General features: G+C 34.8%; 1 protein-coding gene across 4 annotated transcripts in view; it reads left to right on the top strand.

The window, feature by feature from the left end:
• Window positions 1-27938, top strand: part of RB1CC1 (RB1 inducible coiled-coil 1) — a 98089-nt gene that overhangs the window by 42389 nt on the left and 27762 nt on the right. For all 4 annotated transcript variants that reach the window (XM_025477730.3, XM_025477729.3, XM_025477727.3 and 1 more), the window contains 10 exons: window positions 265-467; window positions 1795-2221; window positions 7603-7773; window positions 16786-16970; window positions 17140-17326; window positions 17410-17491; window positions 17744-17805; window positions 19129-19232; window positions 19664-19790; window positions 19880-21780. In XM_025477730.3, the coding sequence (XP_025333515.1) occupies window positions 265-467; window positions 1795-2221; window positions 7603-7773; window positions 16786-16970; window positions 17140-17326; window positions 17410-17491; window positions 17744-17805; window positions 19129-19232; window positions 19664-19790; window positions 19880-21780 (3449 nt within the window). The remainder of the gene's footprint in view (window positions 1-264; window positions 468-1794; window positions 2222-7602; window positions 7774-16785; window positions 16971-17139; window positions 17327-17409; window positions 17492-17743; window positions 17806-19128; window positions 19233-19663; window positions 19791-19879; window positions 21781-27938) is intronic.

Raw genomic sequence — 27938 nt, 5'->3', positions numbered from 1 at the left:
ATTTCCAGCAGTATTGAGTTAGAAGTTCTTCTTCCTTAGTGTCATAACAACAAGCAGAACCACTTAAGATAAACTGAAACATTCCCTTGTCGGTGCTTTGTTTAAAATATTCCCTTGTCAGTGCTTTGTTGAAAATATATTTAGGCTATGTTCATACATACAGGTAAATATATATATATATATATATATATATATATATATATACACAAACATGTGCATACAAACATTACCTTCTTTTACTGTGTTTCTTCACTTTCAATATAGGAAATGTATGAAGTTGCCAAGAAACTTTGCTCTTTCTGTGAAGGTCTGGTCCATGATGAACATCTTCAACACCAAGGCTGGGCTGCAATCATGGCCAATCTGGAGGACTGTTCAAATTCATACCAAAAACTACTTTTCAAGTTTGAAAGTATTTATTCAAATTATCTGCAATCCATAGAAGACATCAAGTTAAAACTTACTCAGTATGTTTGCTTTTAAAATGGATAATAAGATGTTTGTTTAAAATACTTTGGCAATTTATCAGTTGTTTAGTAAATGTGATTTCATTTCTAATTGTTATAATTCTTCACTTTTTGAGACTTTTATGATGACTTTTATAGACTCTAAAATTTTTTAATTATGGTCAGTTTTATTTACATCCTATTTATGGATCTCCCACATTTCTTTTTCTTATCTTGTTTTATGTAAAGGGCTCAAAATTCTTCTAAATCATTTACAAACTCAAGAGTCTTTGCCTCCTTCTTGCCCTGCTATCAACTTCACAATAAAGGCAAAATATAAATATAACACATCTGACAGAAATGGAAATTTTTTCAATATTCATCAATCAAGGAAATTTTTATTTTCCTTTTTAAATATTGCTCTAGGATATAGGCTTGCTAAGATGGAAAGAAGCCATTTTGATGGCTTTCTGGTTCTATGCAAATAAGCACATCTGATAGTCAGTGGTTGTTTTTTAAAAGAGCTATAATGAATCTAAAAATATAGTAATGATTCAGTACCAATATAGCCCTCTGTTGTCTTTGTGTATGCTTTCCACATTTTACAGTCATTTTTTAGTTTTTATATTTTTTATTACTTTGACTTGGAGGGGAATAACATCATTTTAATTAAAATGAACCTTATTCAAATTTTTCTGTTTTGTAGTATGAATTAGGTTTTGGTGTTGCCAATGGAACTGATCTTGGGAAGAAAGGGAATGATTATTTGAGACTAGAAAGAGTATACAACAACATTTTCAAGTAACTCTTATTTGGGAAGTTATTTTAGATATAATTTTGTGTACGAGCCTAAGCCCCTTCACAAATGTTTTTGCATAAATCAAGTCATTGATATCATCTCCCCCAGTGCCTTTTGACAACATATATCTACCTGTCTGTAGGGTGTAATGAATGTGAGAGTTACCTTAATCTTTATTAGGATTGTTAAGTTGAAAGCACAGAATAAAATTATCAAAAAATACTTGATTGATTTAACGTCATACTTTAGGGGACTGCTTTCGTAAATCTTTTTTGTAAAGTTGAATTTTTTATATCTTAAGGTTTGATGAAAACCAAGTGTCTACTTCTTTAGTATAAGCTGGCTCCCTTTACTTGAGAGTGAAATTTCAATGTGTTAATGATAACCCTTTTCTGTCTAACTAGGTTTCTTTTAAAGAACCATAACTATATGCATTATAGTAATGGTAAATATTTATGTGTATAATAATTGAATGCTATTTCTTTCAAGATGCTAATCTCTAATTAGAGTGGTCCCATAATTTTACTGACAGATCTTTTGTGTTTTAAGTTTAGGAACTGCGGTTTCAGTAATGGCCAAGATTCCACTGTTGGAGTGCCTAACCAGACATAGTTACAGGGAATGTTTGGGAAGACTGGATTCTTTACCTGAACATGAAGGCTCAGAAAAGGCTGAAATGAAAACCTCCACTGAACTGGTGCTTTCTCCTGATATGCCTAGAGCAACTAACCAATCCTTGTTAACCTCATTTCACAAGTCAGTGGAACATATAGCCCCAGATACCACAGATGCTGAAATTGGAAAAGAAATTAGGGAATCTTGTCAAAATACTGTCCAGCAGGATGAAACTTCAGTAGATGCTAAAGACGGTGATCTGCCTTTTTTTAATGTTTCTTTGTTAGACTGGATAAATGTTCAAGATAGACCTAATGATGTGGAATCGTTGGTCAGGAAATGCTTTGATTCCATGAGCAGAGTAAGTCATGTCAATTTAATATTTCTTATGTCATTTCAACTGTTATTTATACTAAATATTTTATAAACTTGAGAATGGTAATATTATTATAGTGGAAATAATGAGCCTTGGTGTAAGACTTCAAAACCAAGGATTATGTAAAATCATCTTGTAAAAGCCTTGGACAGATTAAATCTTTTCCTTTGTAACCTTATTTATGAATTAATAGTAAATTTGTGAAGACTCTTAGAGGTCATATATGTAAAATTTCTACTGCACTGCAGAACCTTGAAGTGCCTACTCAAATGGTGTAGATTTTGGTGGTAGCACTTTGAAATAAATATGTTTTTTTTCTGAACTTGTAACGTATGTAGATATGCTAATATCTCCTATCCTCTAATTTGTTCTTACAGTTAGGCTCTTTCATCTGTTAAGTAAAACTTGTGCAGTCTTAATGTTTTCATTCTTGTGCCTTAAATACATAGCACTCTCTAAATATAAGTAAATAGGTAAATAGAAATGGCCACCTCTAGCCTACCATATTTTTAAAAGTTAACTTAATAATGGATCAGATGTTCACATTTACAAATTCTATAGAACTTGGAAGGTCTTTTGGAAAATATTAAAGAATTTTGTTTTTTACAAAATTAAAAATATTAAAAATATTTTTTTAGCAGCGAGAATGATTTATGGTCAGTGAAATATACAGGTTCTTGAGCGGTTAGGTCACGAAGTAATGACCACCCAAAGGAAGATACTGAACACTTTCATCTCCCTGAAAATCTGGTGTGCATCTTTCTAATCACCATTCCTCCTAAAAGGAACTTCTTCCTTTTAAAAGAAGTTTTAAATACTTTATCTGCCTGAGATATTTTAAAATTCAAAATTTCAATATTGTGGTCTGAGTTGTATTTTGTAAATTATAGTGAGCTTGTATTTTAGATTAATAAGTTCTTCCCCAAATATATTAGGAAAACATTTAGGTCTGGGGAGTAAATATCTCTTAAAATACGATCCAGGGGTCCCTGGATGGCTCAGTTGATTAAGCCGACTCTTGATTTCACCTCAGGTCACAATTTCAGAGTCCTGGGATCAAGCCTTGTGTTAGGCTCCATGGTCAGTGGGGAGTCTGCACGGGATTCCTCTCTCCTTCTCCCCGCCCCCCCTTACCCCACGTCAAGGAGGAGCTTCCGCTCTCTCTCTAAAATAAGTAGATCTTTAAAAAAAAATAACATGATCCGTAAGCTGCTAGAAAATCTTTGAAGTCAAAGTTGATGGGACACATATTTCACTTACACAGAGATAAGATAATATTTTGAAGTTTGCTGTTGTCTAAAGATGATGGGCAGGATAGTTCATCTTTTTTTAAAGGGCACTCCATTGGAAAAGAGACTTGATCTTTGAATACTGAGGAAGGCAGTGCATTGTTTGGGATGCCTGGAAATAACACATACCTTTCAAAATGGAAAACTTAAATAAATCCTAGGTTTCTTCTTATTCTTTAAATTTCTACTTCCTTGATGAAATCCTTTAAAGGAGGCATTTCTTTTTGGCCATTTATTTGTCATTAAAGACAGCTTCAATAAAGACATTTGCCAGGGCATGGGAGTGTGTAATATATTATGCAAAGATTGCTACCTAAAAGGATTGAAAACTAGTGTTCCTATTTAAATTGTTGACATGTTAGTAGCCTAAAACTTATAACCTATGATTGTGGAAAGTCAAGCACATGATTGTAAATAGAATAATTGAGGTATATATATGTGTGTGTGTGTGTGTGTGTGTATTTCTGCATGAGTTAGAGAATAGGGCTGTAGACTGAGGAGAACCCCCTTTTAAAAGAACTGTAAGTTGGCTTTCCATTTGCATGTTTAAGTGAAATCCAGCACAGCCATACAATTTTTATTCACTTTTCATGACAAGAGAAAATAAACAATGATTCTTCTCTGGCTTAATGAAATTCCACAGGAATTTATATCTACAGAAAACGGAAGTTAGCTATAGTATTATTACTAAGGTGTCACATTACTGACCTAAGTTAATGTTTACTTTCATAGTGTATACCAAGGGTCTTTGTGATACATTACATGACCATTATATTTTGAAAGCATAATATAAATTTTTATTTGGTTATAGTCACTTGATATAAAATGAGGTAGCATAGTTTAAAATACTGTCTGTAATACAGCACTCTTAAGTTGTGCGTGTCAGCTTAAAAACTTGTGAAAAGGAATGATAATACATTCTGAAGAATTTATATATTTCTGCCTATATATTACAGTGTAGGATGTTACAGTAATACGATACACTGCATAATAAACAGTACTTTGTCATGATTTTTTATTAGATTAATATTTTTCTCCTCTTGGTAGTTTTATATATTTATTCTTAATACCACTATAGCATTTCTAAAGATAGAATAAACTGAGTATGGAACTTCTCATCAGAGATGCCTTCCATTTATCTCATGTGTATTACATAGTTACATATAACTCACCTGCTTGATTATCTGATAGTAGTAGTGTGCTATTTGCCAGTGAATTTTAAAATGCTCCAAGGTTTGATTTTCTATTAAAAAATCCTGTTTAAAGCCATCATTTTTACATAGTAATCCCAGTTTCAGCATCTTTGTAACATGTATTTCCAATTGCCATAATCTAAGATCTTTTTCAAAAAACTAGTCAAGACATAGGTATTATGGAACTTGCGTAAGATTGGGCAACATAAGGGCTCATATCCTAGCACTGCCATTCATTTATTATCTGTATCACCATCCATCTATCATTTGAATATTCTGTTTCATAATACTTGGGTAGATTGGTGGCTTTTTCATGACCTTTTCTCTCCTATACTGAGAAAAATTTAGAATTGTTCCTACATTTTTGTGTATTCACATATTTTCTTGGGTTGTAGTATATTCATAATTAGAATGAGTCTTGGATATTCTGGTTCAGATTATACTATAAAAGGCAAACTTTCGGGCAGCCCCAGGTGGCTCAGTGGTTTAGCGCCACCTTCAGCCCAGGGTGTGATCCTGGAGTCCCGGGATTAAGTCCCACATCAGGCTCCCTGCATGGAGCCTGCTTCTCCCTCTGCCTGTGTCTCTGCCTCTCTCTCTCTCATGAATAAATAAATAAAAAATCTTAAAAAAAAATAGAAAAGGAAAACATTCATATATCTGACATTGGAAATTGGTAATTGGAAATATGTGCATTTAGCTCATTTCTAAGCTGTCCAGATTAATACCAGCATAATTTATTGAATCTTGTTTTAGTGTTTTGTTCAGGATTCTTGTGATCTTATAGAATTACTGTTGTTTGCTCTGTGCAGTGGGTGTGGATTTAGAGGTGGGATGGAAAGAATGGAAAGGGTAAGAAAATTTTCAGTTTCTTCTAAGATGACAGTAACATTAATCTTTGTAAATATCAATGGAAAAACCCAAGAGTAAAAAAGTAGCATAGCACTGTGTTCAGTTACTAAAAATTTCCTAAATAATTAATAGAAATCTGTGGTTTGAAATATGTATTTTAAAAAAATTCTCCAGTGACTCTTTGGAAATTTTAATTTTTATTACTTGGAGGCAAATAAAATATTAATTAGAATCAGCTTTTAGGAAGTCAGGTTATATAATCTGTACTCAGGTGATTCACAAAATAGTCTTCCACGTTGTCAGTGTTGTTGTATTATACTTTCAATGAATTATGAAATACAAACTATCATAATCAGGAGCCCTGGTTTTGGGTTTGTTTTTTCTTCTTTAAATCATTGCCATGTGAAGTCCATGTGTAGTTATAATTCTGCATGAGCTAAAAATTTGAATCCGTTTTAATCCTCATTCCTAGCCCTTTATCACCTTAGTGATTTAAAGCCAATCTTGGTTTGTACAGTACTTTGGACCAGAAATGTGTGCAGATTGAACTCAGTTACCATGAAGTTAAGAAAAGTGAGAAAATGTTAACATACGTATGGTTTTTGTTAGTATTGGGCTACCGCTGCCAGTATTTAAGTAGTGGCTCTGTTAGCTTTTTTGTAGTGATGCAAATGTGCAGCCTCTTATTAATTAAATTGGACTATGGATAACAATAAAGTAGTAGTTCAGTTTTAATGGCTTTTGTATGTTCTTTGTGTACCAAACACTGTCCATTAAATATTGTACGGTCCTTTGATTGTAGAGATAAGGGAGGGCATCAAGAAGGAGGCAGTATTTGACTAGGACCCTTACATAGAGACAGAGATGGCCTTTCAAACACCTAGGTAGAATGATCAGTTTGAAGAAAGATTAGAGCTAGAGAAATACAGGGTTTGTCTGGATGTAATGGGCAATTCAGTTTGAAAAGAGGATAGGTTTGGAAAAATTTACTAGTATCCAGTCACTGGAGGCTGTACTGTATGCTGTGTTTTTTAGATGTCATAGTGGGCAGAAGAAAGCCATTTAGGGATCTCAACAGGAGACAACTGTAATGAGTTAATAGTAGAAGATAACAGGTTGATACTCCTGTGGAGGTATAAAGAAGTGATCAGAAACACAAGCTGAAAATCTGTGAGGAGGATCAGGGATTACAAAAGGGTTGGGATTGCATAGAAATTATGCTTATGCTGAAATCATATAAGAAATAGTACAAATGGGCTAAGCACAAAGTCCTTCTGAATTATCTGTATTCATGGATTAGACAGGAAAAGGAGCCAAAGAAGGGTACTGTGGAGGAATCCGTGAGGTAATGCCCCAAAGCTTCCAGTGTTTGTGAGAGGTTGTCTTCAATGTATACGAACTTCAAGTGAAAGGAGGTTGGTTATAGGTGATCTTCGGCAGAGTGGTTTTTGTGGAGACTGCATGCAAAAACACTGCCAATGTATTCTTTCAAGGAAAGGGGAAGAGTGTTGAGACAAATTTGTTAGGTTCCATGATTTCCAGAAAATTTGTGGATGTAAGCCAGGGAATAGGAGAGATTGAAGAGTAAGAAAGTTGGGTTGATCAAGCAAATTCCTTTAGGAGATAGAGACTGAAAATAAAGATACCTCCAGGAAGGAAGGAACTTGACCTTGTTTTGAGGGAAATTAGAGTTTTAAGACAATGACCAAAGAACGTGTTTTAACTCTGCTTTACTTTATAAGACCTTAAAGATAACATTTTCTCTGTGACACGGAAGATTGATTAAATTGTGGCATTGATCGGAAGATTATAGTTCCTGGCACTGTATTCCTAATTATGGATTCTGATATAATCAGTAATTTTTTATTAACATAACTATCCTCCCAGTTTTGTGGAAGTATAACTTAGACTTCCTGTGCTTTTACTTTTCTATGTTTTTCATTTTCTTTCCTCTGAAGCTGTGTATCAAAATAGTGAGAAATATATTAACTATTTGCTAAAAACTTCATTCATATGTTTTGTTGTCATTTAGCTTGATCCAAGGATTATTCGACCATTTATAGCAGAGTGCCGTCAAACTATTGCCAAACTTGATAATCAGAATATGAAAGCCATTAAAGGACTTGAAGACCGGCTCTATGCCCTGGACCAGATGATTGCTAGCTGCAGCCGACTAGTGAATGAACAGAAGGAACTTGCTCAGGTGCTCATTTCAAACTTCTCTCAGAAAAAGCAATTCATAGTTTCTTTATACCAATATTTTATATGTAATATCAGTTTGTTGTACACCATCATTTTACCTCATCCTTAATTATTGTTAATGCAATAATATTGTTTCCATGTATTTTAAGACAAGTTCTTAATGTTCATGTTTGATAAAGTGAGCTGAGGCCACTTTAGGTAGTAAGTAAAAGATAAACTGTGAAAATGCTGTGAGCAGCTGTGGAAAAAAACAGAAAGTAGTCATTGTACTAAACATTTAAGTACTTCCTGCTCTCCCCCTCAGAAAACTGAAAAAGAATTAGTGAGATTTGTTAAGGACAGGAAGAAAATACGAAATCTTAGAGATTACTAATACTTAGGTTTTTAGGTCTCATTTAATGCAGTATTCCAAGACCTCTCTTCTCAGATTTATAACCAAAAGAAAGTGATGGAGTTGCTAAGAGTGATTAGCCTACACATTTTCTGCCACGTTAGTGACTTTGTCCTCCACTCAGTCTGGCAAAACAGCAAAAGAGTTAACTTGTATAATCTTGATTGAGATGTACACTTTTCTAGTTTAACTTTCCTCTGCCAGTATTTTTCCTCTGATTGTACTCTTAACATTAGAACATACAAATCATCTTATTGGTTGCAAATGTTTTATTTTACCTGCATGGCATTACACTGTGTGTAGGTAGATAAAACGTGTATGTCCTTGCTTTATTCTTTTTAAATAAATTTAAAAATATTTATTGCATTTTTATAGTTTCCTAATTGAATTCATCTGTAATTCTCAGACTCTTTTTTTTTTTTTTCTCCTGATTTTGGGTCTAGCCATCTTATTGTGAACTGAACCCCTTTATCCTACCCTCTTGCACTGACTGAGAATCCTAGTACCAGCACTGAGTAGATTGTTATAGTGGGTCCCTTTGTTTAGTTCCTGATCTATAGAAAGTAGTATTTCACAATTATAATGTTTCTGGTAGCTAGTTTTTTCTCTTTGTGTTAATAGAAGGCCCTTATCGGATTACGAATGTTATAGTCTACTTTTAATCTTGAGCCTCCTTGGGATTCTTGGAAGAAACTCAACATAGTCATAATATATTGTCTTTCTTAATTAATTTTGGATTGAGTTTAGCATTTTGGCAAACTGAATTATGTTGACGTGTGTGTGTATTATTCATTTGGTATATATTTCTCAAGTTTGGGCATCAAGTTTATGATGGCCTCAAAGTAAGGTGAAAAATTTTTTGATTGAAATATTTAGTCGATTTATTTAATATAATTGCTGAGTATTTGTTTTTAATTGTACTATTTCCAATTTTTCTTCCAATCATATCTCTTTTTACTTTTCCCCTTTGGATTATTTTTATCATTAAAATTAAAATTTAAAAATTGGCGTGGTTCTTGGGTAGCTCAGAGTTAAGTGTCTGACTCTTGATTTTAGCCCAGGTCATGATCTCAGGTTTTTGAGATTGAGCCCCACTTTGGACTGGACGTGGAGCCTGCTTAAGGTTATCTCCTCCTTCTGCCCACTCCCCATTACTTGCTGTCTCTTGATAAAAATTTCCTTTTTTATTTAAAAATTTATCATTAAAAATTATTTATTCAGGCACCTGGGTGGCTCACTCAGTTAAGCCTCTGCCTTCAGCTCAGGTCATGATCCCAGAGTCATAGGATCGAGCCTCACATTGGGCTTCCTGCTCAGTGGGGAGTCTGCTGCTTCCTCTCTCTCTGCTAACCCCCCTACTTGTGCTCTCTCTCTCAAATAAATAAATAAAATCGTAAAAAAAAAGAATTACTTATTATTCTGTTTTCCATATCAGCTTTTTCCCTTTTATGTTACACATGCATCCTTCTAAGTTTGATATGCATTAAAACGATAGTATCCTTTAGTTGCAAATTTAGTTTTTGTCATTTGAAAATCTCTCTAAATCACCTTTTCTTTCTTTTTTTTTTAAAGCATTTTTTAAAGATTTTATTTATTTATTAATAAGAGATACAGAGAGAGAGGCAGAGACACAGGCAGAGAGAGAGAATCAGGCTCCATGCAGGCAGCCTGATGTGGGACTCGATTCCAGGTCTCCAGGATCATGCCGTGGGCCGAAGGCAGGCGCCAAACCGCTGAGCTACCCAGGCGTCCCTAAATCACCTTTTATTTCTTAAGGATATTTTCTCTGGATATAGAATCTAGGCTGTCAGTGATTTCCTTTAACACATTGCCTTTAGTTTGGTTTTTATTTATTTTATTTATATTTATTTATTTTTTAAAGATTTATTTGTTCATGAGAGACAGAGAGAGAGAGGCAGAAACACAGGCAGAAGGAGAAGCATCCCAGATAGGATCCTGCCCTGAGCCGAAGGCAGACATTCAGCTGCTGAGCCACCCAGGCATCCCTTTGGTTTGTTTGTTTGTTTGTTTTTTAAGATTTTATTTATTTATTCATAGACACACACACACACACACACACACACACACAGGCAGGCAGAGACCCAGGCAGAGGGAGAAGCAGGCTCTATGCAGGGAGCCCAATGCGGGACTCGATCCTGGTTCTCCAGGATCATACCCTGGGCTGCAGGCGGCGCTAAACCTCTGCACCACCGGGGCTGCCCTTTGGTTTGGTTTTTAACAGTTTTTACTATAATACAAGATGTAGTTTTCTTTGTATTTCTCCTGCATTGGGATTGTAGTACTACTGTGGCTTAATGGCATATCTTGGAAAATTCCCAGTTTCTCTTCAGATTTTGCCTTTGCCTTACTCTTTTCCTTCTCCTTCATTGATTCCAATTATATATGTATTAGACCTTTCATCTTATTCTTTTACCCTTGTTTCCTTTATTTCCCATCATTGCAGATTATTTTTTTTTTCTAGCTGTGAATAGCTGTTATTAAAAACTCATTTATTGGGACGCCTGGGAGGCTCAGCTTTAGCTCAGGTCGTGATCTCCGGATCCGGGATTGAGTTCCGCATCGGGCTTCCTGCTAGGAGCCTGCTTCTCCCTCTGCCTATGTCTCTGCCTCTCTTCTCAATCTGTGTCTCTCATGAATAAATAAATAAATATTTAAGAAATAAAAATAAAAACTCATTTATTGATTGATAGTTTTTATTTTTTAGCTCTGCAATTTTAATTTGATTCTTTGTTTATATAGTTTCAATTTATCTAACAAGATAGTCTCATCCATCATCTCTGATCACATTAGCCATGTAGTAATTTAAAAGTCTCTGTTAAGCCTATTACTTGTGCCTGTGTGTGTGTGTGTGTGTGTGTGTGTGTGGCTATTCCTATAGTTTTCATTCTTGTGGTTTTGCCTTTTCGTGTGCCTAATTATTTTTTATCAGAAAGGCCAAGGAAATACAAAGCTTAACATAACACTTTTGGAGAAAATTTGTTTTCATATGGTAAGGGCTATTACAAACATATCATTTTAATTCAATTTTAGGGATTTAGGTGATTGAAAATTGGTCTTCCAGTGTTTGTGATGGCCAGTCTACTTTTTGTAAACTTTACTCCATAGAATATAGCTTTTTGGGATACTAATACAAAATGTGTTCCATTGTCTTCCTTTGGTTGGCACTGATCTCCAGTTTTTTTATTTGTTAGCTCCTTGAGGATGTCAAAGGATTGCTTTTTTTTTTTTTTTTTTTTTTTTTAATTCTTAGCCTTGGGCTGCTCTTCAAGAATCCACACTTGTCTCTAGAGAAAGCATTGCTGGTTGCTTAACTAGCCTCCCCAGGTTTCTTCCACCTCCTAGGTCCTGGCCCTTGTCCTTCACTGCTTTCTTAGGTCTCTAGTAACAGGAATGCCACAGGACATAACCATTAAATTATAGTTTACCATTACATGAGATAGCTCTGAATTCCTGATGTTTTTTTGTTGTTTCTTTGACAAAACCCTCAATAAAATGAATCAAACATAATTTATTTAACAAGACTTCTTTTGATGGTCATTTAGGTTGCTTCCAGATTTTCTTGTTACAAACATTGTTCTAATATGCCAGTACATTTCTATCTTTATGTGCATGGCCTAGTATTTCTTTAGGGACGATCACTGTAATGGGATTGCTGAATTAGGGTGTTTGTGCATTTTAAATATTAATTAGTAATGTGTAATAATATATCCTCCGTAAAGGAAAAATCTGTCAACACTCTTCTCATTAATTGAGAACAGTTTACTTTATATCAGTGTTTGCCATCTATTTCCTCTGAAATGTCATTTGCCAATTTTTTTATCCTAATGTTTCTGTAAGAATTTATTATAGTCTGGATAATCCTTTGTGTATTGTAAATAATACAGATACTATCTCTCTCTTTTTTAAGATTTTATTTATTTGACAGAGTGAGAGAGAGCACAAGTGGGGTAGAAGGAGAAGCAGGCTCCCACCGATCAGGGAGCCCAATGCGGGGCTCAATCTCAGCATCCAGGGATCATGACCTGAGCCAAAGGCAGACGCTTAACTGAATAAGCCACCCAGGCGTCCCACAGATACTATCTCTTTGTTGATAGTGTTATAAAGATTGTTATACAAATTTTAAATTTTGATCTAGTCAGATTTATTGGTCTTTTTTTTTTCATATTTTATGAACTCATCATTCCTTTAAAATCTTCAGATTTCTTTATAGCTGTTTCTGTAACAGAAACAGATAATAGATAATAAACAGGTAATAGATTATCTGTAAGATAATCTATTTTCTCTCCTTTGCTCTCTCAAATCTCTTAGGGTATGTGTGAGTGTGTGTGTAAGTAGATGTAATACTACTACAGTCAGGGAACTACACTGAGTGGTTTAACATTTGGTTGTAATTTTTTTTTTAATATGATGCTGTTGTTATCCTTATCTATATTCAATTCAGCAAATGGAGTTGTGTAATATGAGGATAAGTCATTTTTCTGGAAGTGTAGTTGCTGTGATGAAGGGGCTTCTGGTATTTTTTAATTTTCTTTAAAAAACAGAGCAGGGCTGACCCTTAAACTTTCTTGAAACCAAACTGAAAAAAATTTAGTAGACATGTCCTGCTCTGTTCCTGTGAAAATTTGAAGACTAATTTTTGGTGTCCTGTGATCATTGAAGCACCCTGTCTAACCATCTTCTTTCCCCCTGCTTTATTTGCAGCTTTTGCTAATGTTTTAAGCTGCGATAACTCATAGAATTTAACTTTTAGACATCATAACTGTTAAATATTCAGAATAATACTGTAAAATAGACATCAATGGAGGCCCTAAGATAAAAGTTGTCACCTGGGCTTGCCTGAGTGAATGGCTCTGAGAGAAACTGGTTATAATGTAATTCTAAATGGGCTCATGAGAGACAAACCATATCCTATTGAAGTTAGATGGTATGTGGCTGTTGGAACAACCTTTCAATCCTATATTTATGTGTTTGGCTGCCAAGAGATGTAAAGCGGCAAGGGTTTTAACTGAGACATCACTTCCACAGACAAGCTTTCTCAGATTTTGCAGTCTTAATCAGATCAGATTTATTTTCTCTTAGCATGTTGTACTTATCCTATATCATAATTACATTGAAGTGATTACTATTTTTTTAATGCGATTTCTTTAAGAATATAAGCTTCGGGGCACCTGGCTGGCTCAGTGGGAAGAGCATGTGGCTTTTGATCTTGGGGTTGTGAATTTGAGCCCCACATTGAGTGTAGAGATTAAAAACGAAAGAATATAACTCTAATCAGCAGGACTCTAGTCTCTCTTCCTCATTGCCCTATTCACAATGCCTTATCACGGTTTCTGAACTATAGTAGGTACACAGTCAATACTTCTTGAATGAGGGACACCTGGATGGCTCAGTTGGTTAAGGGTCTAGCTCTGGATTTCTGCTCAGGTCATGATGGGCACGGAGCTTGCTTAAGATTCTTTCTCCCCCTCTCTCTGTCCCCCACTTTCCCTCCCTCCCTCCCTCCCTCTCTCTTTCAAAAAGATATATATATGTATATATATGTAGATATACATACCTACATATATACACATACACATGTATGTATATTGAAAACCTGGGTTAGTGTAGCCTTGGGTTTGTGAAATTAGACTTCTCTTTAATCTGGTTTGAATCTTTCACATTTATTATTTGCAGATATCTCATCTGTTAGTTTTGTTACAGCTAATATTTTTTCCATTGCAGATATTTTTATCAGTATTTCCTTCAGAATGTGGTGGGTGAAAGTAGATAAATTCAGATTAATTGATTTGAGGAGTTGATTTTAGATCTTACATAAATACAATTTTGTGTGGTTTCTTCTACCTACATAGCAATTAAATCTTCTAGCCGGTCTTATAGAAAAGAGAAAAGAGACGCCTTGGTCATTCAGTCTGAAGAACCTATGACTGTTAATCTCAGCTGAGGCCATGATCTTAGGGTTGTGATATGGAGCCCCGCATTAGGCTCCAGACTGAGCATGGAGCCTGCTTAAGATTCTCTCTCCCTTTTCCTCTGCTTCTCCCCCTACCCCATTTGTTCTCTCAAACTCTCTCACACACTCTCTCTCAAAAAAAAAAAGAAAAGGAAAAAGACAATGGAAGGAGATTTATTGCCTAAATATCTTCTATGTTAATGACCAGTTCAGGCAGCTTTAAGAGAAAAAAAACTTTTTTTTTAACCACAACACTTCTGAGGACATTATAGACCCTTCTGCCTGGCCTGACAGAAACTTCAACCGATCTGTGAAGCTACATTAACACTGGAGCCCTGAAAATTTATTCACTGTGTATCATTTTTCTAGTAATCTTCTTATCTTTAAAGATTGTCAGCAAAATAAGAAAACAACAGGGAATCTGCTTCCTAAACCAAAAGTTAACAAAATACAGCTTGAGGGGAGTTGTAAAATTTATTCACTGTGTATCATTTTTCTAGTAATCTTCTTATCTTTAAAGATTGTCAGCAAAATAAGAAAACAGGGAATCTGCTTCCTAAACCAAAGGTTAACAAAATACAGCTTGAGGGGAGTTGTAAATACTGTAGTTGTAAATATAACTAACAAGTTACATTTCTTTCAAATATAGTCATGATTATTTAATTCTTACTAGATAACCTAGTGAAATTCGGAATTAGGATATGGTATAGCTTAAGTTCTGCCTTCCCTCATCACTCAGTCAGCCATGTAATTTTCTTTTAAACTTAAACATCATGTAGCTATCAATCCTCATATTTACACATAAAAAATTAATTAATACTATGACATCAAGGAAATTTTACTTAACTTTTTAAAATTGAAGTACAGTTGACATAGTGTTAACATTAGTTTTAGGTCTACAATATAGTGACTGAACAATTCTATACATTACTCAGTGCTTACTGTGATAAATGTAATCACCATCTGTCACCATAACATTATTAAAATATTGTTGGCTATATTCCCTGTGATTTTCATTTCTATGACTTATTTTAAGAGGCTTGTACCTCTTAGGAATTTTTCTACTTAGTCTAAATATTATACTAAGAATGCCTTAACAAATAGAGAATTTATTTTATTGAAAATAGATTTATATTTTTTCTTTTAACAACATTTGCATGTATATGTTTTTCCTGTCAGAAGATTATTAGTGGTCTAGAATTTATTTTGAGGGGATTGATTATCTGGGGTTTTTTTTTGTTTTTTGTTTTTTTGGATTCAGTAGAAAGTAGTTAAACTTGTAAGGTTTTAACACAGTTGATAAAAGCAGTAAGTTATTTTTAAAGTCAGAAAAAATATAGCCACAGTGGAGCGTATGGCATATTCAAAGGTAAGTAAGTTATAAAATTACTGTTGAAATTGTCTTATTTTCAGATAAAAAGTGATTTTGACTTTAACACACATCATTTAAATTTAAATATTTCCTTGAAATTTAGGAAGACACAAAAGCAGAAAGGAGAGAGAGGACTACCAAAAAGTTAGAAGACATGTTGTTGCTGGCCATATTAAGTTCCTAGAAAGATAATTATTTACAGTAGCAAGTATGGCAGTCAGACAGACATGCAAATCATAAAGCTTCTATAACACACTAACCGTTTAGTAAGCAGAGTAGGAAAAAGAACCTATAAATACAATAAAAATACTTAGTAATAAGCTTATCAAGATGGCTTTGTACCTTTTTTTTTTTTTTTTAATGTTTTGCACATAAAACTACCTTATTTTAAATATGGCACATCTGTCTAACTTAATTTATAGCCCAAACACCATCCCTTCTTAACAAAATGATGCAGAGTTCACCTTTGAAAACAAGTAGGTAAGGATAGCTAAGAAAAAATATAATAGCTATTTTTCCTACCAAATAATAAAAGGTATTGTAAAATTGCATATTTAAGTTGTTATTGTTCTAACAACATGAGCATATACGTACACATGTATGTGTGTATGTGTATACATACATGAGCATGTATAGACACATGTATAACATGAGCATGTATATACACATATATAAAAACATGAGCATGTATATATACATGTATGTGTATGTGTGTATGTGTATACATACATATATATAGTGGAACAAAATATAGTTCAGAAATACTGGAGAGAGGAATGATATGTATACACATACATATACATATAGAGTGGAACAAAATATAGTTCAGAAATATTGGAGAGAGGAATGACTTACTCATTTGGAGAATTGTACAAAGTACTGTTGAATATCATTGGTTAGATTAAGTCCGTTATTTCATGGCTTAAAATCAGTGACCATGTTTTACTTAATGTCATGCTCTGACTGACCCATGGTATAGTAGGAGCCTTGATACAGAGGTTCTAGTTCTAATTTGACTTTTAAAGTATGTCCTTGGATAAATTACTTTATCTTCCCAGTGGGTTTCTTTTTTTTCCCTCCTTGCATGAAAATGTAATAATTAGATGAGCAGAGACTTCTTAAAAACAATCGTTTTTAATGAACATATCTACATTCAAGATAGTAGATTTTAAAATCTTGTTTAAAAGTTAGAACAGTTCATATAACAAAGGTTTTCTCTTAAATGAATGTTGATATCTTTCATGAAAGTTAATGTTCTTTAAAATATTTTCTCTCAAAGGGATTTTTAGCTAATCAGATGAGAGCTGAAAACTTGAAGGATGCATCTGTATTACCTGATTTGTGCCTGAGTCATGCAAATCAGTTGATGATTATGTTGCAAAATCATAGAAAACTGTTGGATATTAAACAGAAGTGTACCACTGCCAAACAAGAACTAGCTAATAACCTACATGTCAGACTGAAGTAAGTGTTTCTCTAACATCTAATTTTGGATGTTTAGAAGTGGTTTTTTAGTTACTGCCAAGCAGTGGAGTAATTTTCCCTTATCATTATATTGAAATACTTGATAGGTTGATTAATTTGGGATTAGATCATTTTTATAGAGTTTGTGTGTCTCAATTCCATCCTATAGGTGGTGTTGCTTTGTAATGCTTCATGCTGATCAAGATGGAGAGAAATTACAAGCTTTGCTCCGCCTTGTGATAGAACTGTTAGAAAGAGTCAAAATTGTTGAAGCTCTTAGTACAGTTCCTCAGATGTACTGCTTAGCTGTTGTTGAGGTTGTAAGGAGAAAGATGTTCATAAAACACTACAGGGAGGTATGGAAATTAAATTCTATTTTCATTGTGTATGAGCTTTATGAATTGGTGTGTGATATTAACATAAACTTTCCTCCTCTTAGTGGGCTGGTGCTTTAGTCAAAGATGGAAAGCGATTATATGAAGCTGAAAAGTCAAAAAGGGAATCCTTTGGGAAATTATTTAGTAAGTGTTATGCACTAATAAATTTATTTTTAATGAAAAATGTTTTTATTTGTAGATATGAGTATGTTATGTAGCATGTATGTGATATTAGTTACCATTGAAATCTGGAGAAACATTCCTTTTAAGGTCTGTAGAGTTGAGTCCATTGTTAAAATTTAAATATGAAGAATTGATCATTTGTTTTTCAAAAACCAGAGTTTTTTCCCCTGAAATACAATATAAAATAACCATATTGCTAATTTCTTTACACAGGGAAGTCCTTTTTAAGAAATCGTCTGTTTAGGGGATTGGACTCCTGGCCCCCATCCTTTTGTGTACGTATTTATTTTCTAACCATGACTGAATTTTGTATGTTTTCAAACCTTTATTTGAGAAATAGTGATATTTTTAGAAACATAGAATGTTCTTTTATCAACATAAAAATGGTTTTAAAAGTCAGTTGTCATGAAACTTGAAAATATATTCATATTTTTTGATCAAGAGTTTTCATAACATAGGAGGATAAGCCACACTACACTGTTAAGCTGTTAATTGGTAGGAGATTTTCTTATTATTTTGTGTTTGTCTCTCGCCGTCTTCTCATTCCCTTTATCTTTCCCCTCCTTCTTTCTCTCTTCCACCCTGTCCTTTCTTTTCCTTCTGTCCTCTCCCCCTTTTTATTCTCTTTACTCTTGTTTTAATCCTTTGTTTACGAATCAGAATAGGGTGATTCTTCAGGTGGCCTTCATTGAAACTCTGAAAAGTAAGTTTGTGTTTTTAAACCAGAATTACTGGGGACCATTCATTTTATTTCATGAGAAACCAATGATTCTGCAGGTCATAGAAGTTTGGGAAGTGCTTTAGGTTTTTTTGTTTTCTCTTCAGATGCATTACTTAGATAACATGTTTCTTTACTGCAGGATTTCTTAGAGCTTTAAATGTATGTATTTTTTAATGTAATAGGGTTTCCTGCACTCATTTCTTTAGGACCCCTGTTTAATGAAGAGCATCTTGATATCTAAATCTACTTAGGTAATGATTGAAACAGAGTTACTTTAAAATTTGTATTTCTTGACAGTATTATAAAGAAATGGTAGGACTTACCAGATCATTTCTTTTTAAGAAGCTGAAATTGACTAAGGTATTTTTGGAAATATAATGGAAAGGTCAAGGGAAAGGCAAAGAAGGAAATGTTACCTAGGAAACACCTTTTTACCATTTTAAAACAACAACGCATGTTAGTTAATTGATAGGAATAGACGTAGGGCCAAGGCTAGAGAGATCTTCATGGTCATGTCACAAGTTAAGGAAAAATTTGGGAATAGTCTATGTGCTGGTGAAACAATTGGGTTCCTTTAATGTTGATAGGATGCCATCTCATTTTTAAAAACCTGATGAGAAAAGGAGGAACAGTCACATCAGTTGATCACCAACAGCTATGGTTCCCCATTATTTAAGACTCAGTAATATAGTATATGTGTTAGTTTTTGAATAGTTCATTTTTATTTTATTCTATTTCTTAAATGTCAGTAGATAATTTATAGCATTTTTGCTTCTTTCTTATATTGAAATTAATTATAGTAAAAAAGCCTTTATAAATTTGTCCTGTACGTTTTTTGGGTTTTTTGTTTGTTTGTTTGTTTGGTTTTTTTGTATAGACTCAGAAGCCTCGAAAGTTTGACTGTGAACTTCCAGATATTTCATTAAAAGATTTACAGTTTCTGCAATCATTTTGTCCTTCAGAAGTTCAGCCATTCCTCAGGTAAATGTTACTAGTATTTTTAACTTAGTTACCACCCTAAAATGTTTTGTTTTGGAGCTGTGGAAAGAAGCACTGATAGTCTTAGGAGATGCCAGAATATAGAAATATTTTAGAATAGGCTGGCTTTCCTATACTGCTTTAGGAAGTTTCTGGGGAATATGCAAATAATCAGAAAATGAAGATAAAGTAAAAGGAAATTAATTGCTTACATGTAACTGATTTTTTTCAAGTAATTACTCTGACACGTAACTGTGGGAGATTGCTAATTTATCACTTTAATGATTATATCTAGACCTCTTAAGCTATTTCTGGTATTGATTGAAAGCAGATATAACCATAGTTATTTTTCACATAGATTGAAATATTTGGTTGTAGGTATCCATCTTTTCATTACGAAATCACAAATCTAATTTGATTGTATTCTGTTTCAGGGTTCCCTTACTTTGTGACTTTGAACCTCTTCACCAGCATGTACTCGCTCTACATAATTTGGTAAAAGCAGCACAAAGTTTGGATGAAATGTCACAGACCATTACAGATCTACTGAGTGAACAAAAGGCAAATTAAGTTCTTTCAAGTGATTTGCTTCATTAGTATAAAATGTTTATGTTGCTGCAGCTCTGTAAGCCTGTCCCTCTCTTTTTCAGGCATCCATAAGTCAGACATCCCCACAGTCGGCTTCCTCACCAAGGATAGAAAGTACAACAGGAATCGCAACTACTACCTCACCGAGAACTCCTCCTCCACTTACTGTTCAGGATCCCTTATGTCCTGCAGTGTGTCCCTTAGAAGAATTATCTCCAGATAGCATTGATGCACATACATTTGATTTTGAAACTATCCCCCATCCAAACATAGAACAGACTATTCACCAAGTTTCATTAGACTTGGATTCATTAGCAGAAAGTCCTGAATCAGATTTTATGTCTGCTGTAAATGAGTTTGTAATAGAAGAAAATTTATCATCTCCTAATCCTATAAGTGATCCACAGAGTCCAGAAATGATGGTGGAATCACTTTATTCATCAGTTATCAATGCAATAGACAGTAGACGGATGCAGGATACAAATATATGTGGTAAAGAGGATTTAGGAGATCATACTTCTCTAAATGTCCAATTGGAAAGATGTCGAGTTGTTGCCCAAGACTCGAATTTCAGTATACAAACCATCAAGGAAGACCTCTGCCACTTCAGAACATTTGTACAAAAAGAACAGTGTGACTTCTCAAATTCTTTAAAATGTACAGCATTAGAAATAAGAAACATTATTGAGAAAGTAAAATATTCTCTGGAAATAACACTAAGTGAAAAACATCAAAAAGAACTGCAGTCTTTAAAAAGTGAATATGAAGGCAAGCTTGATGCACTAATAAAGGAGAGTGAAGAAAATGAAAACAAAATTAAAAAGCTGAAAGGAGATTTGGTATGCCTTGAGGAGGTTTTACAAAATAAAGATAATGAATTTGCTTTGGTTAAACATGAAAAAGAAGCTGTCATCTGCTTGCAAAATGAAAAGGATCAGAAGTTGTTAGAAATGGAAAATATAATGCACACTCAAAATTGTGAAATTAATGAACTGAAACAGTCACGAGAGATAGTATTAGAAGACTTAAAGAAGCTCCATGTTGAAAATGATGAGAAGATGCAGTTGTTGCGGACAGAACTTCAGTGCTTAGAGCAAAGTCATCTAAAGGAGTTAGAGGACACTCTGCAGTTTAGGCACACACAGGAGTTTGAGAAAGTTATGACAGACCACAGAGTGTCTTTGGAGAAATTAAAAAAGGAAAATCAACAAAGAATTGACCAGATACAAGAGTCTCATGCCACAGTTATCCAGGAGAAAGAACAACAGCTACAGGAATTAAAACTCAAAGTTTCTGATTTGTCAGACATGAGATGTAAGTTAGAGGTTGAACTTGCATTGAAGGAAGCAGAAACTGATGAAATCAAAATTTTGCTAGAAGAAAGCAGAGCCCAGCAGAAGGAGACCCTAAAATCTCTCCTTGAACAAGAGACAGAAAATTTGAGAACAGAGATAAGTAAACTAAACCAAAAGATTCAGGATAATAATGAAAACTATCAGGTGGGTTTGGCAGAGCTAAGAACTTTAATGACAATTGAAAAAGATCAGTGCATTTCAGAGTTAATTAGTAGACATGAAGAAGAATCTGATATGCTTAAAGCTGAATTAAACAAAGTAACATCATTGCATCAGCAAGCATTTGAAATAGAAAAAAACCTGAAAGAAGAAATAGTTGAACTGCAGAGTAAATTGGATGCAGAATTGAGTGCTCTTGAAAAACAAAAAGATGAAAAACTCACCCAACAGGAAGAGAAGTATGAAGCTATTATCCAGAAACTTGAGAAGGACAAAGAGAAGTTTGTCATGAGCAAGGAGCAAGACAGAGAACAGTTAATTCAGAAGCTTAATTGTGAAAAAGAAGAAGCTATTCAGACTGCCTTAAAAGAGTTTAAATTGGAGAAAGAAGCTGTTGAGAAAGAGTTATTAGAGAAAGTTAAACATCTTGAGGATCAAATAGCAAAAAGGTAAGAATTACTGTAGTCTGTAATTATAAAATTAAAATACTGGTGATTCAAATTTTATTTATTTATTTTTTGGTGATTCATGTTTTAATTGTATATGTAATCACAGTACCTTGATTTACTTATCTTAGGCCAATATAGTAATTGAGATATTTTTATAAAGTAAAACCTTTTACTTTAACCTTTTACTTTATAGTTAGCATTTCTTTCAAACATTTAAAAAAGTAACAGACTGCATAAGCTTATTAGTGGCTTTTCAAAATGGATGAGTATCATGGATTTCCAGAGAAACAGATTTTTTTGAAAATTTCAGATGTTTTCAAGGGCTTCCTTTTTAATTCATTAATTTCCTTCTTTTGGTTTATTTGAAGTCTTTTTTCCTAATTTCTTTTGTTGAAACATTCTTTTTAAATTGTATGTATGAAAGGTAACAGTTTCATCTGAGCAGTGCTTGCTTACTTAGTAAAGACTGAATTCTAAATTGGGGCTAAATGTTTCAGCACTATTACTTCCTTGATACTACAATTTCAGTTATTCCCTGTGTTATTCAAAAGATCCAGGTTTTTATACAGTCGCGGGTTTTTTTGTGGGTTTTTTTTTTTTTTTTGCATGTTTAATATTGTGACTGATATTACTACCTTTTTTTTTTTAAGATTTTATTTGTTTATGAGAGACAGAGAGAGAGAGAGAGACAGAGATACAGGCAGAGGGAGAAGCAGGCTCCATGCAGGGAGCCTGATGCAGGACTTGATCCTAGGACTCCAGGATCATGCCCTGGGCCAAAGGCAGGCGCTAAACCGCTGAGCCACCCAGGGATCCCCTGATGTTACTACTTTTTGATCAGTATTTCTGCTTTTTTTAAATTTCACTGAGGGTTTTATGACCTAACGAACAATTTCTAGAACATTATCAATTAGTTGTATCATTAATTTTTCTGAGTGACTATATTTATAGGTTTGTATACCTTATATATTTTAACCTGTTTCTTGCCTTACTGCTTCTGTAGTCTCTTGTGGTAGACTCTCTGCTGTGTAATATTCATATATTGGTATTTGATTAAACCGCCCCTTCTGTTTTAAAAATAGGAACTCTATGTATTCTGGGGGGTTTGGAGGATTTAATACAGAAATTAGGGCCTGCACGAATGTTTACAGAACAGGTCAAGGGAATGACTGCTGAAAACCAGGAAAGCTCTGGGTGAAATATCAGGAAAAGAGATGCTGAAGTACCCACCAAAGCTGACAGTTATTCGTTTTTCACTGGAAAGCTGCTGTAGCAATCAAGAGTCTCTTCAAAGCTCCAGTAATGTGGCTCATTCCACAACACAAAATGGGTAGTTCTCAGTTACTTGACAGGAAACTCCTGTGAAATTTCATCTGTTTGCATATACCTTTGGAGAGTAAGCCTGAACTGCTTTTCTGTTTCCCGATTTGTGCATGTTCTTTTTATTGGCAAACTTGGAATTAGAAGGGATTTTGGGAAATAACGCATCTCTGCAATACAGTGCAGATGAGATTCTAGAAGAGGGGTGAGAACAATGGCTGCATGATGATAGTCTAGCACTATATATACATTTGCAGCTCAGGGATCCTTCGTGTCTCTTTTACCCATATTGAACTTCCAGATGGAGACACTTAGAATGTCATGTTTTTGTTGGACATGATTCAACTTATGTCTTTCATATCACCTCAGATAGTCTCACCTTCTTCAAAAGGTGAGATTCAAACTTAAGTCATTGTAGCCATCCTGTTCATTTATCTTTCTGCACAGACTCAATCTCTCTTTGGTAGTCTGCAGGTTAAGTATTGAAATATAAGGTTAACTACAATTGTCACAACACTTATTACATAGTAGGATACTGAGAGAGGGGGATAAAGATAAAAAATTCATCCATATATATAGGCTTAATTTGGTAGTCTCTATTTCTATAACCAGTCTTGTACCTCTGGTTGATATTTACAGCTTCCTTCTGTTTGTTTTGTTTTGTTTTTTCTTAGACATTACCTCACCTGATTTTACTTGACCTGAAGAAACTGCCATTAATGATTCCTCCTATAATATAGTTGCTGTGGTTTCTCATTTGACTGTTTATCAGTGGACATGGCAGTTCTAAGAGTTTTCTCAGCCGAGAAAAGCTGCTGACTTCTAGGCATATTCCTCTGTGTTACAGTGTAGGAACTGTTTTCCACTGACAGTTAAGTTGTATCAGTACATACTGCAGTTTCCTTCTTGGTGTGTTGATTTAGTGCTGTGATGAACCCTAGGTATCTGTGATAGTTTAAGCTTCCAGTTGAATGGGACCCTGGTTGTGTCTCTTGGCAAAGGAATTCTTTTGGGGGGAACTAAACTGGCGAAGTCCAAAGTTGTAGGGACAGGAAGCAAAATTTTCACTCTTGGCTCATTGAAATAATAGTTACTCCAATTTTTTTTCTTTTTCAAATTTTTATTTAGATTGTAGTTAGTGTAGTTAGTTAAGATGTATGTTATTCCAATTTTTATCCTTGGTTCTCCAACCTGTATATTGTAACTGTGGAGGAATTAGTTTCACAAAGTAGTGTCTGGCTCAGGGCATGTACTGTATTCTTTACATTAGCCATTCAGAATTACAAGGTGCCTGAGTGGCTCAGTCGGTTAAGTATCCAACTCTTGATCTCAGCTCAGGTCTTGATCCCAGGGTCATGAGTTCAAGCCCCACATTGGGCCTGTAACCTACTTAAAAAAAAAAAAAAAAAGTCACCCATCTGGTACTGTAATGAGTTATTAATACATTGATCCACAGTTGTATCAAACCAGCTGCTTTAAGGATTGGCATACTAGGTAAGATAAGTGACTTCATGGACATGAGGCTATTGCTACATATCTTTGCACAATGAAATTCCTTGTTCAGAAGCAGTTCAAGTAGAATATCGTAACAGTGAATAAGCCTTTTTGTATGTTCAGGAATGGTTCTTGTAGAAATAATATGGGCATGGAAGGTAATTGTTTTTTTTTGTTTTTTTTTGTTTTTTTTGGAAGGTAATTGTATATGGAGAATAATAGACTATTCTTGTGAAGACAGATTACTGTCCTTTTTATGAAGAAGCGGTCCAGTGTAATCAGCCTGCCATCCAGTAGCTGGCGAGTCTCCTAGAAAAGCACAGCAGTATCGAGTTCACTGCTGGTTACTAGATGTATAGAAATCCATATTGCTGAGCCCATATGTAACCTCACCTCCTGCCTGTATGGACAGTCAGCCTTTTGAATAGGACTGGTTGAATAGTCACAGAATAATCAGATTGCCCATCTGATTATTAAGAGATTCTTCATAGTCAGACATAGTATACTCAGAGAATTTACATGTCCTTATTCTTACCTACCCTGCACATTTCAGGAGGCTGATCCATATTTCATTTCCAGAAATATTCCTACCAGGTTTCAGTCCAGTTTCTTCCACCCCTCACTATCTAGCCAACACCTTGGCTGGCCAGTCTCCATGAATCACTGCAAATCTTTGCCCTGACCATTTCTCCTCCTAAGTAACTTCAAGTATACTGCTTGACATATTCCTGCTGGGAGGATTTCCCTTCACTACTGTTCTTTAGAGCCACTCTCCACTGGGTCTCTAATACCTCAACTATACTTTTGAATAGTGTCAGTATATTTTGCAGAATCATATGAACCCAGGCCTACCAGTTTTTTCCACTCATCAGAGTCATGTTGGAGAGAAAGGAGGCAATGTAGCAGTAGAAGGTACCTTGGGAACCTGAATCTTGATCTTTTTGTACTTGTGCCATATTTTGTTGGCTCTAATGTATGCCACGTTTAACTTATGATGGAATGTTGCTCTTTATACCCAACTTGATGGCTTAGTGGCTTAGACAGTATTAGTACCCACTTTATGATGAGTAGCACAAGACACAATTAAATTGGGGGACCATGATTAGTCTTTTAATCTCTACATACCCAATAGCAGGCCATGGCTACTTTACAATAGGAAAATAGTTATACACTTCAGATTTCTAAGAGTCTCAACTGTGGTTCTCCTACAAAACTTGCCAGATGTTCTAAACAATATACATTTGTGCTACAGACACTTGAAGCATCTTCAGGGAAGTGTAGCTCAAGGGGCAGAGCCACACAGAACAGGGAGTTATTTCATAAATGAGTCAGAGCAGCATGCCCAAATGTACTATATATATTGCCTCCAAACTTCAGAGATGCTCACCTACAAGCAGCTTGTCCCTTCACTTTAGAGGGGACATTCATTGATTGGACCATTGGATACTTAGAAATTTCACTGTGCTGACAAGGTCCTGAATTCATGGACTTTATTGTTCATCCTCTGGCACTCATGTGTCTTGCTTTGGTAGCTCAGGTAGTTGCTGCTTCCTGTTTACTCAGCCTAAGGAGCACAAATGCCATAAATGTATTGGATTAGTATGATATCTGTTTTTCCCCACCCCTATCTCAGGTTAGTATTGATATCTTAAGGAATAGCAGGAAGATCAATATCCCCTGCCAACTAGATTTTAACACAGGACTGGAGAACTGGTATGATCCAGAGATAAGACATTGGAAGTGTATTGCTGTTGCCATAGGTAAAATCTTACTGCTGCTTGTAGTTGACTAGCGATTGACAAACTGGCCGGTGAGAATCTGCTTACCACTCAAATACAGCTGTATTTGAATACACAGATGCCTGTTCCTTTACCTATTTGTTGCCTGTGGTTGTTTTTGGAAGAATTAAGTAGGTATTGCAGATCATCTCACTTACATTTACTCTTTTTTTCCCCCCTTTGTAAAAAGTTTTCAACCCCTAGTGTATGCTTATAGCTATGAAGAGGGAAGAAATCACTAAATCATTAGTTCCATGTCTAATAATAGTGCCTTGTTGATTCCTCCAGCAAAGAAGTCATATGTGAAATAACAGTTTTCTTGGAGTCACTACCTGATTAAATTTATGAGAATCCATCGCTTGTTTTTGTATGTTTTCTACAGGACACATACTTAAGTTGACTAAGAATGTTATAGAAATTATACGAAGTGAGAGATTGTTTTAGGGATTCTACTTGACTTCTTTATCATAGTAGTTTTAGGAAGGGAACCAACAAGGAGTTTCCAACAGTTGCTTTTATGTCTGTTCCACTAGAGATTCTAGATGTAAGGATGTATCGTGTGTCTTTGGTAAAGGGACCCACTGGACCCAAACTCCATTTATCACATGGCTATCAGTAATCTCCTGGTGGACCACAGTGGCATTAGAGTCCCCTCAGAGTCAGTATTCTTTAGTCCCCCCAAAATTGGTTACTTTCCCAGAATACACACTCAGCCTGAAAAGTAGGCATAGGTTCTGTGCCAAAGACTATAAAGGAGACAGCATTATAAAACTTCGGCATTATAGTTGGTGACTGACTCAAATCTTGGGATTAGGTAAGGGATGGTGATTCTCTTTAATTAATTAAATCAGCTCTCTGAGCACTAGATACTGAGTTTTTAAAAAACAGCTAAAAAAAAAAAAAGTTTAATCATCCTTTATCATCCCATTCTGTCATAGCCTTGTGGACAGCCAGTGCCAAAGATTTTTCTGGGTCAGACCTTATGATTACTGCTCTGGCTCTGCTGCCTGAATATACCACCTCATGTCTTTGGTTAAGTGCCACTAATTGACCTCTACCACTCCAGAATCCTGTCATTTCCATTAAATTCATTGAATTTCAGTGATTTCATCTCCCTCTGCTATCCCTGTCCTGCAGAGCACCACTACGGAGTTTTTTGAAGTTGACTTTCTTAATGCCTTGGTGAAAGGCATATTCTATGGATCCACCCAAGATATAAATAATGAACCACTTCCACTGTGCCTACCACCATCATTCTTTGGATGCCTTCCTCAAGACCAAGGATCAGTAAATGTGTTCTTTAAAAAAACTATTTTCTAAAAGAAAAGAAGAGTGTCGTTTTATATGTTTGCACATCTCTTTAATGTGTGCCTTAATGGATTCTCATATCTGCTTCTGCATCCAATCTATTGCAGTATCTTTTGATTATGATAAAAATGCAACCTTTCACTTACATATAATTTTCAGATACTTGTGGATATTTCCTTGACGCTAATTCAAAATCCAACAAATGATAATTTCTTAAACATTAGTTTCAATATAGAATATGAAACTGTCAGATGGATT

The sequence above is a fragment of the Canis lupus genome, chromosome 29, assembly GCF_003254725.2.
Source record: "Canis lupus dingo isolate Sandy chromosome 29, ASM325472v2, whole genome shotgun sequence".
In the NCBI taxonomy this organism is placed as follows: Eukaryota; Metazoa; Chordata; class Mammalia; order Carnivora; family Canidae; genus Canis; species Canis lupus.
Note: the sequence above shows the minus strand (reverse complement) of the source record. Positions and strands in the feature narration are given on the sequence as shown.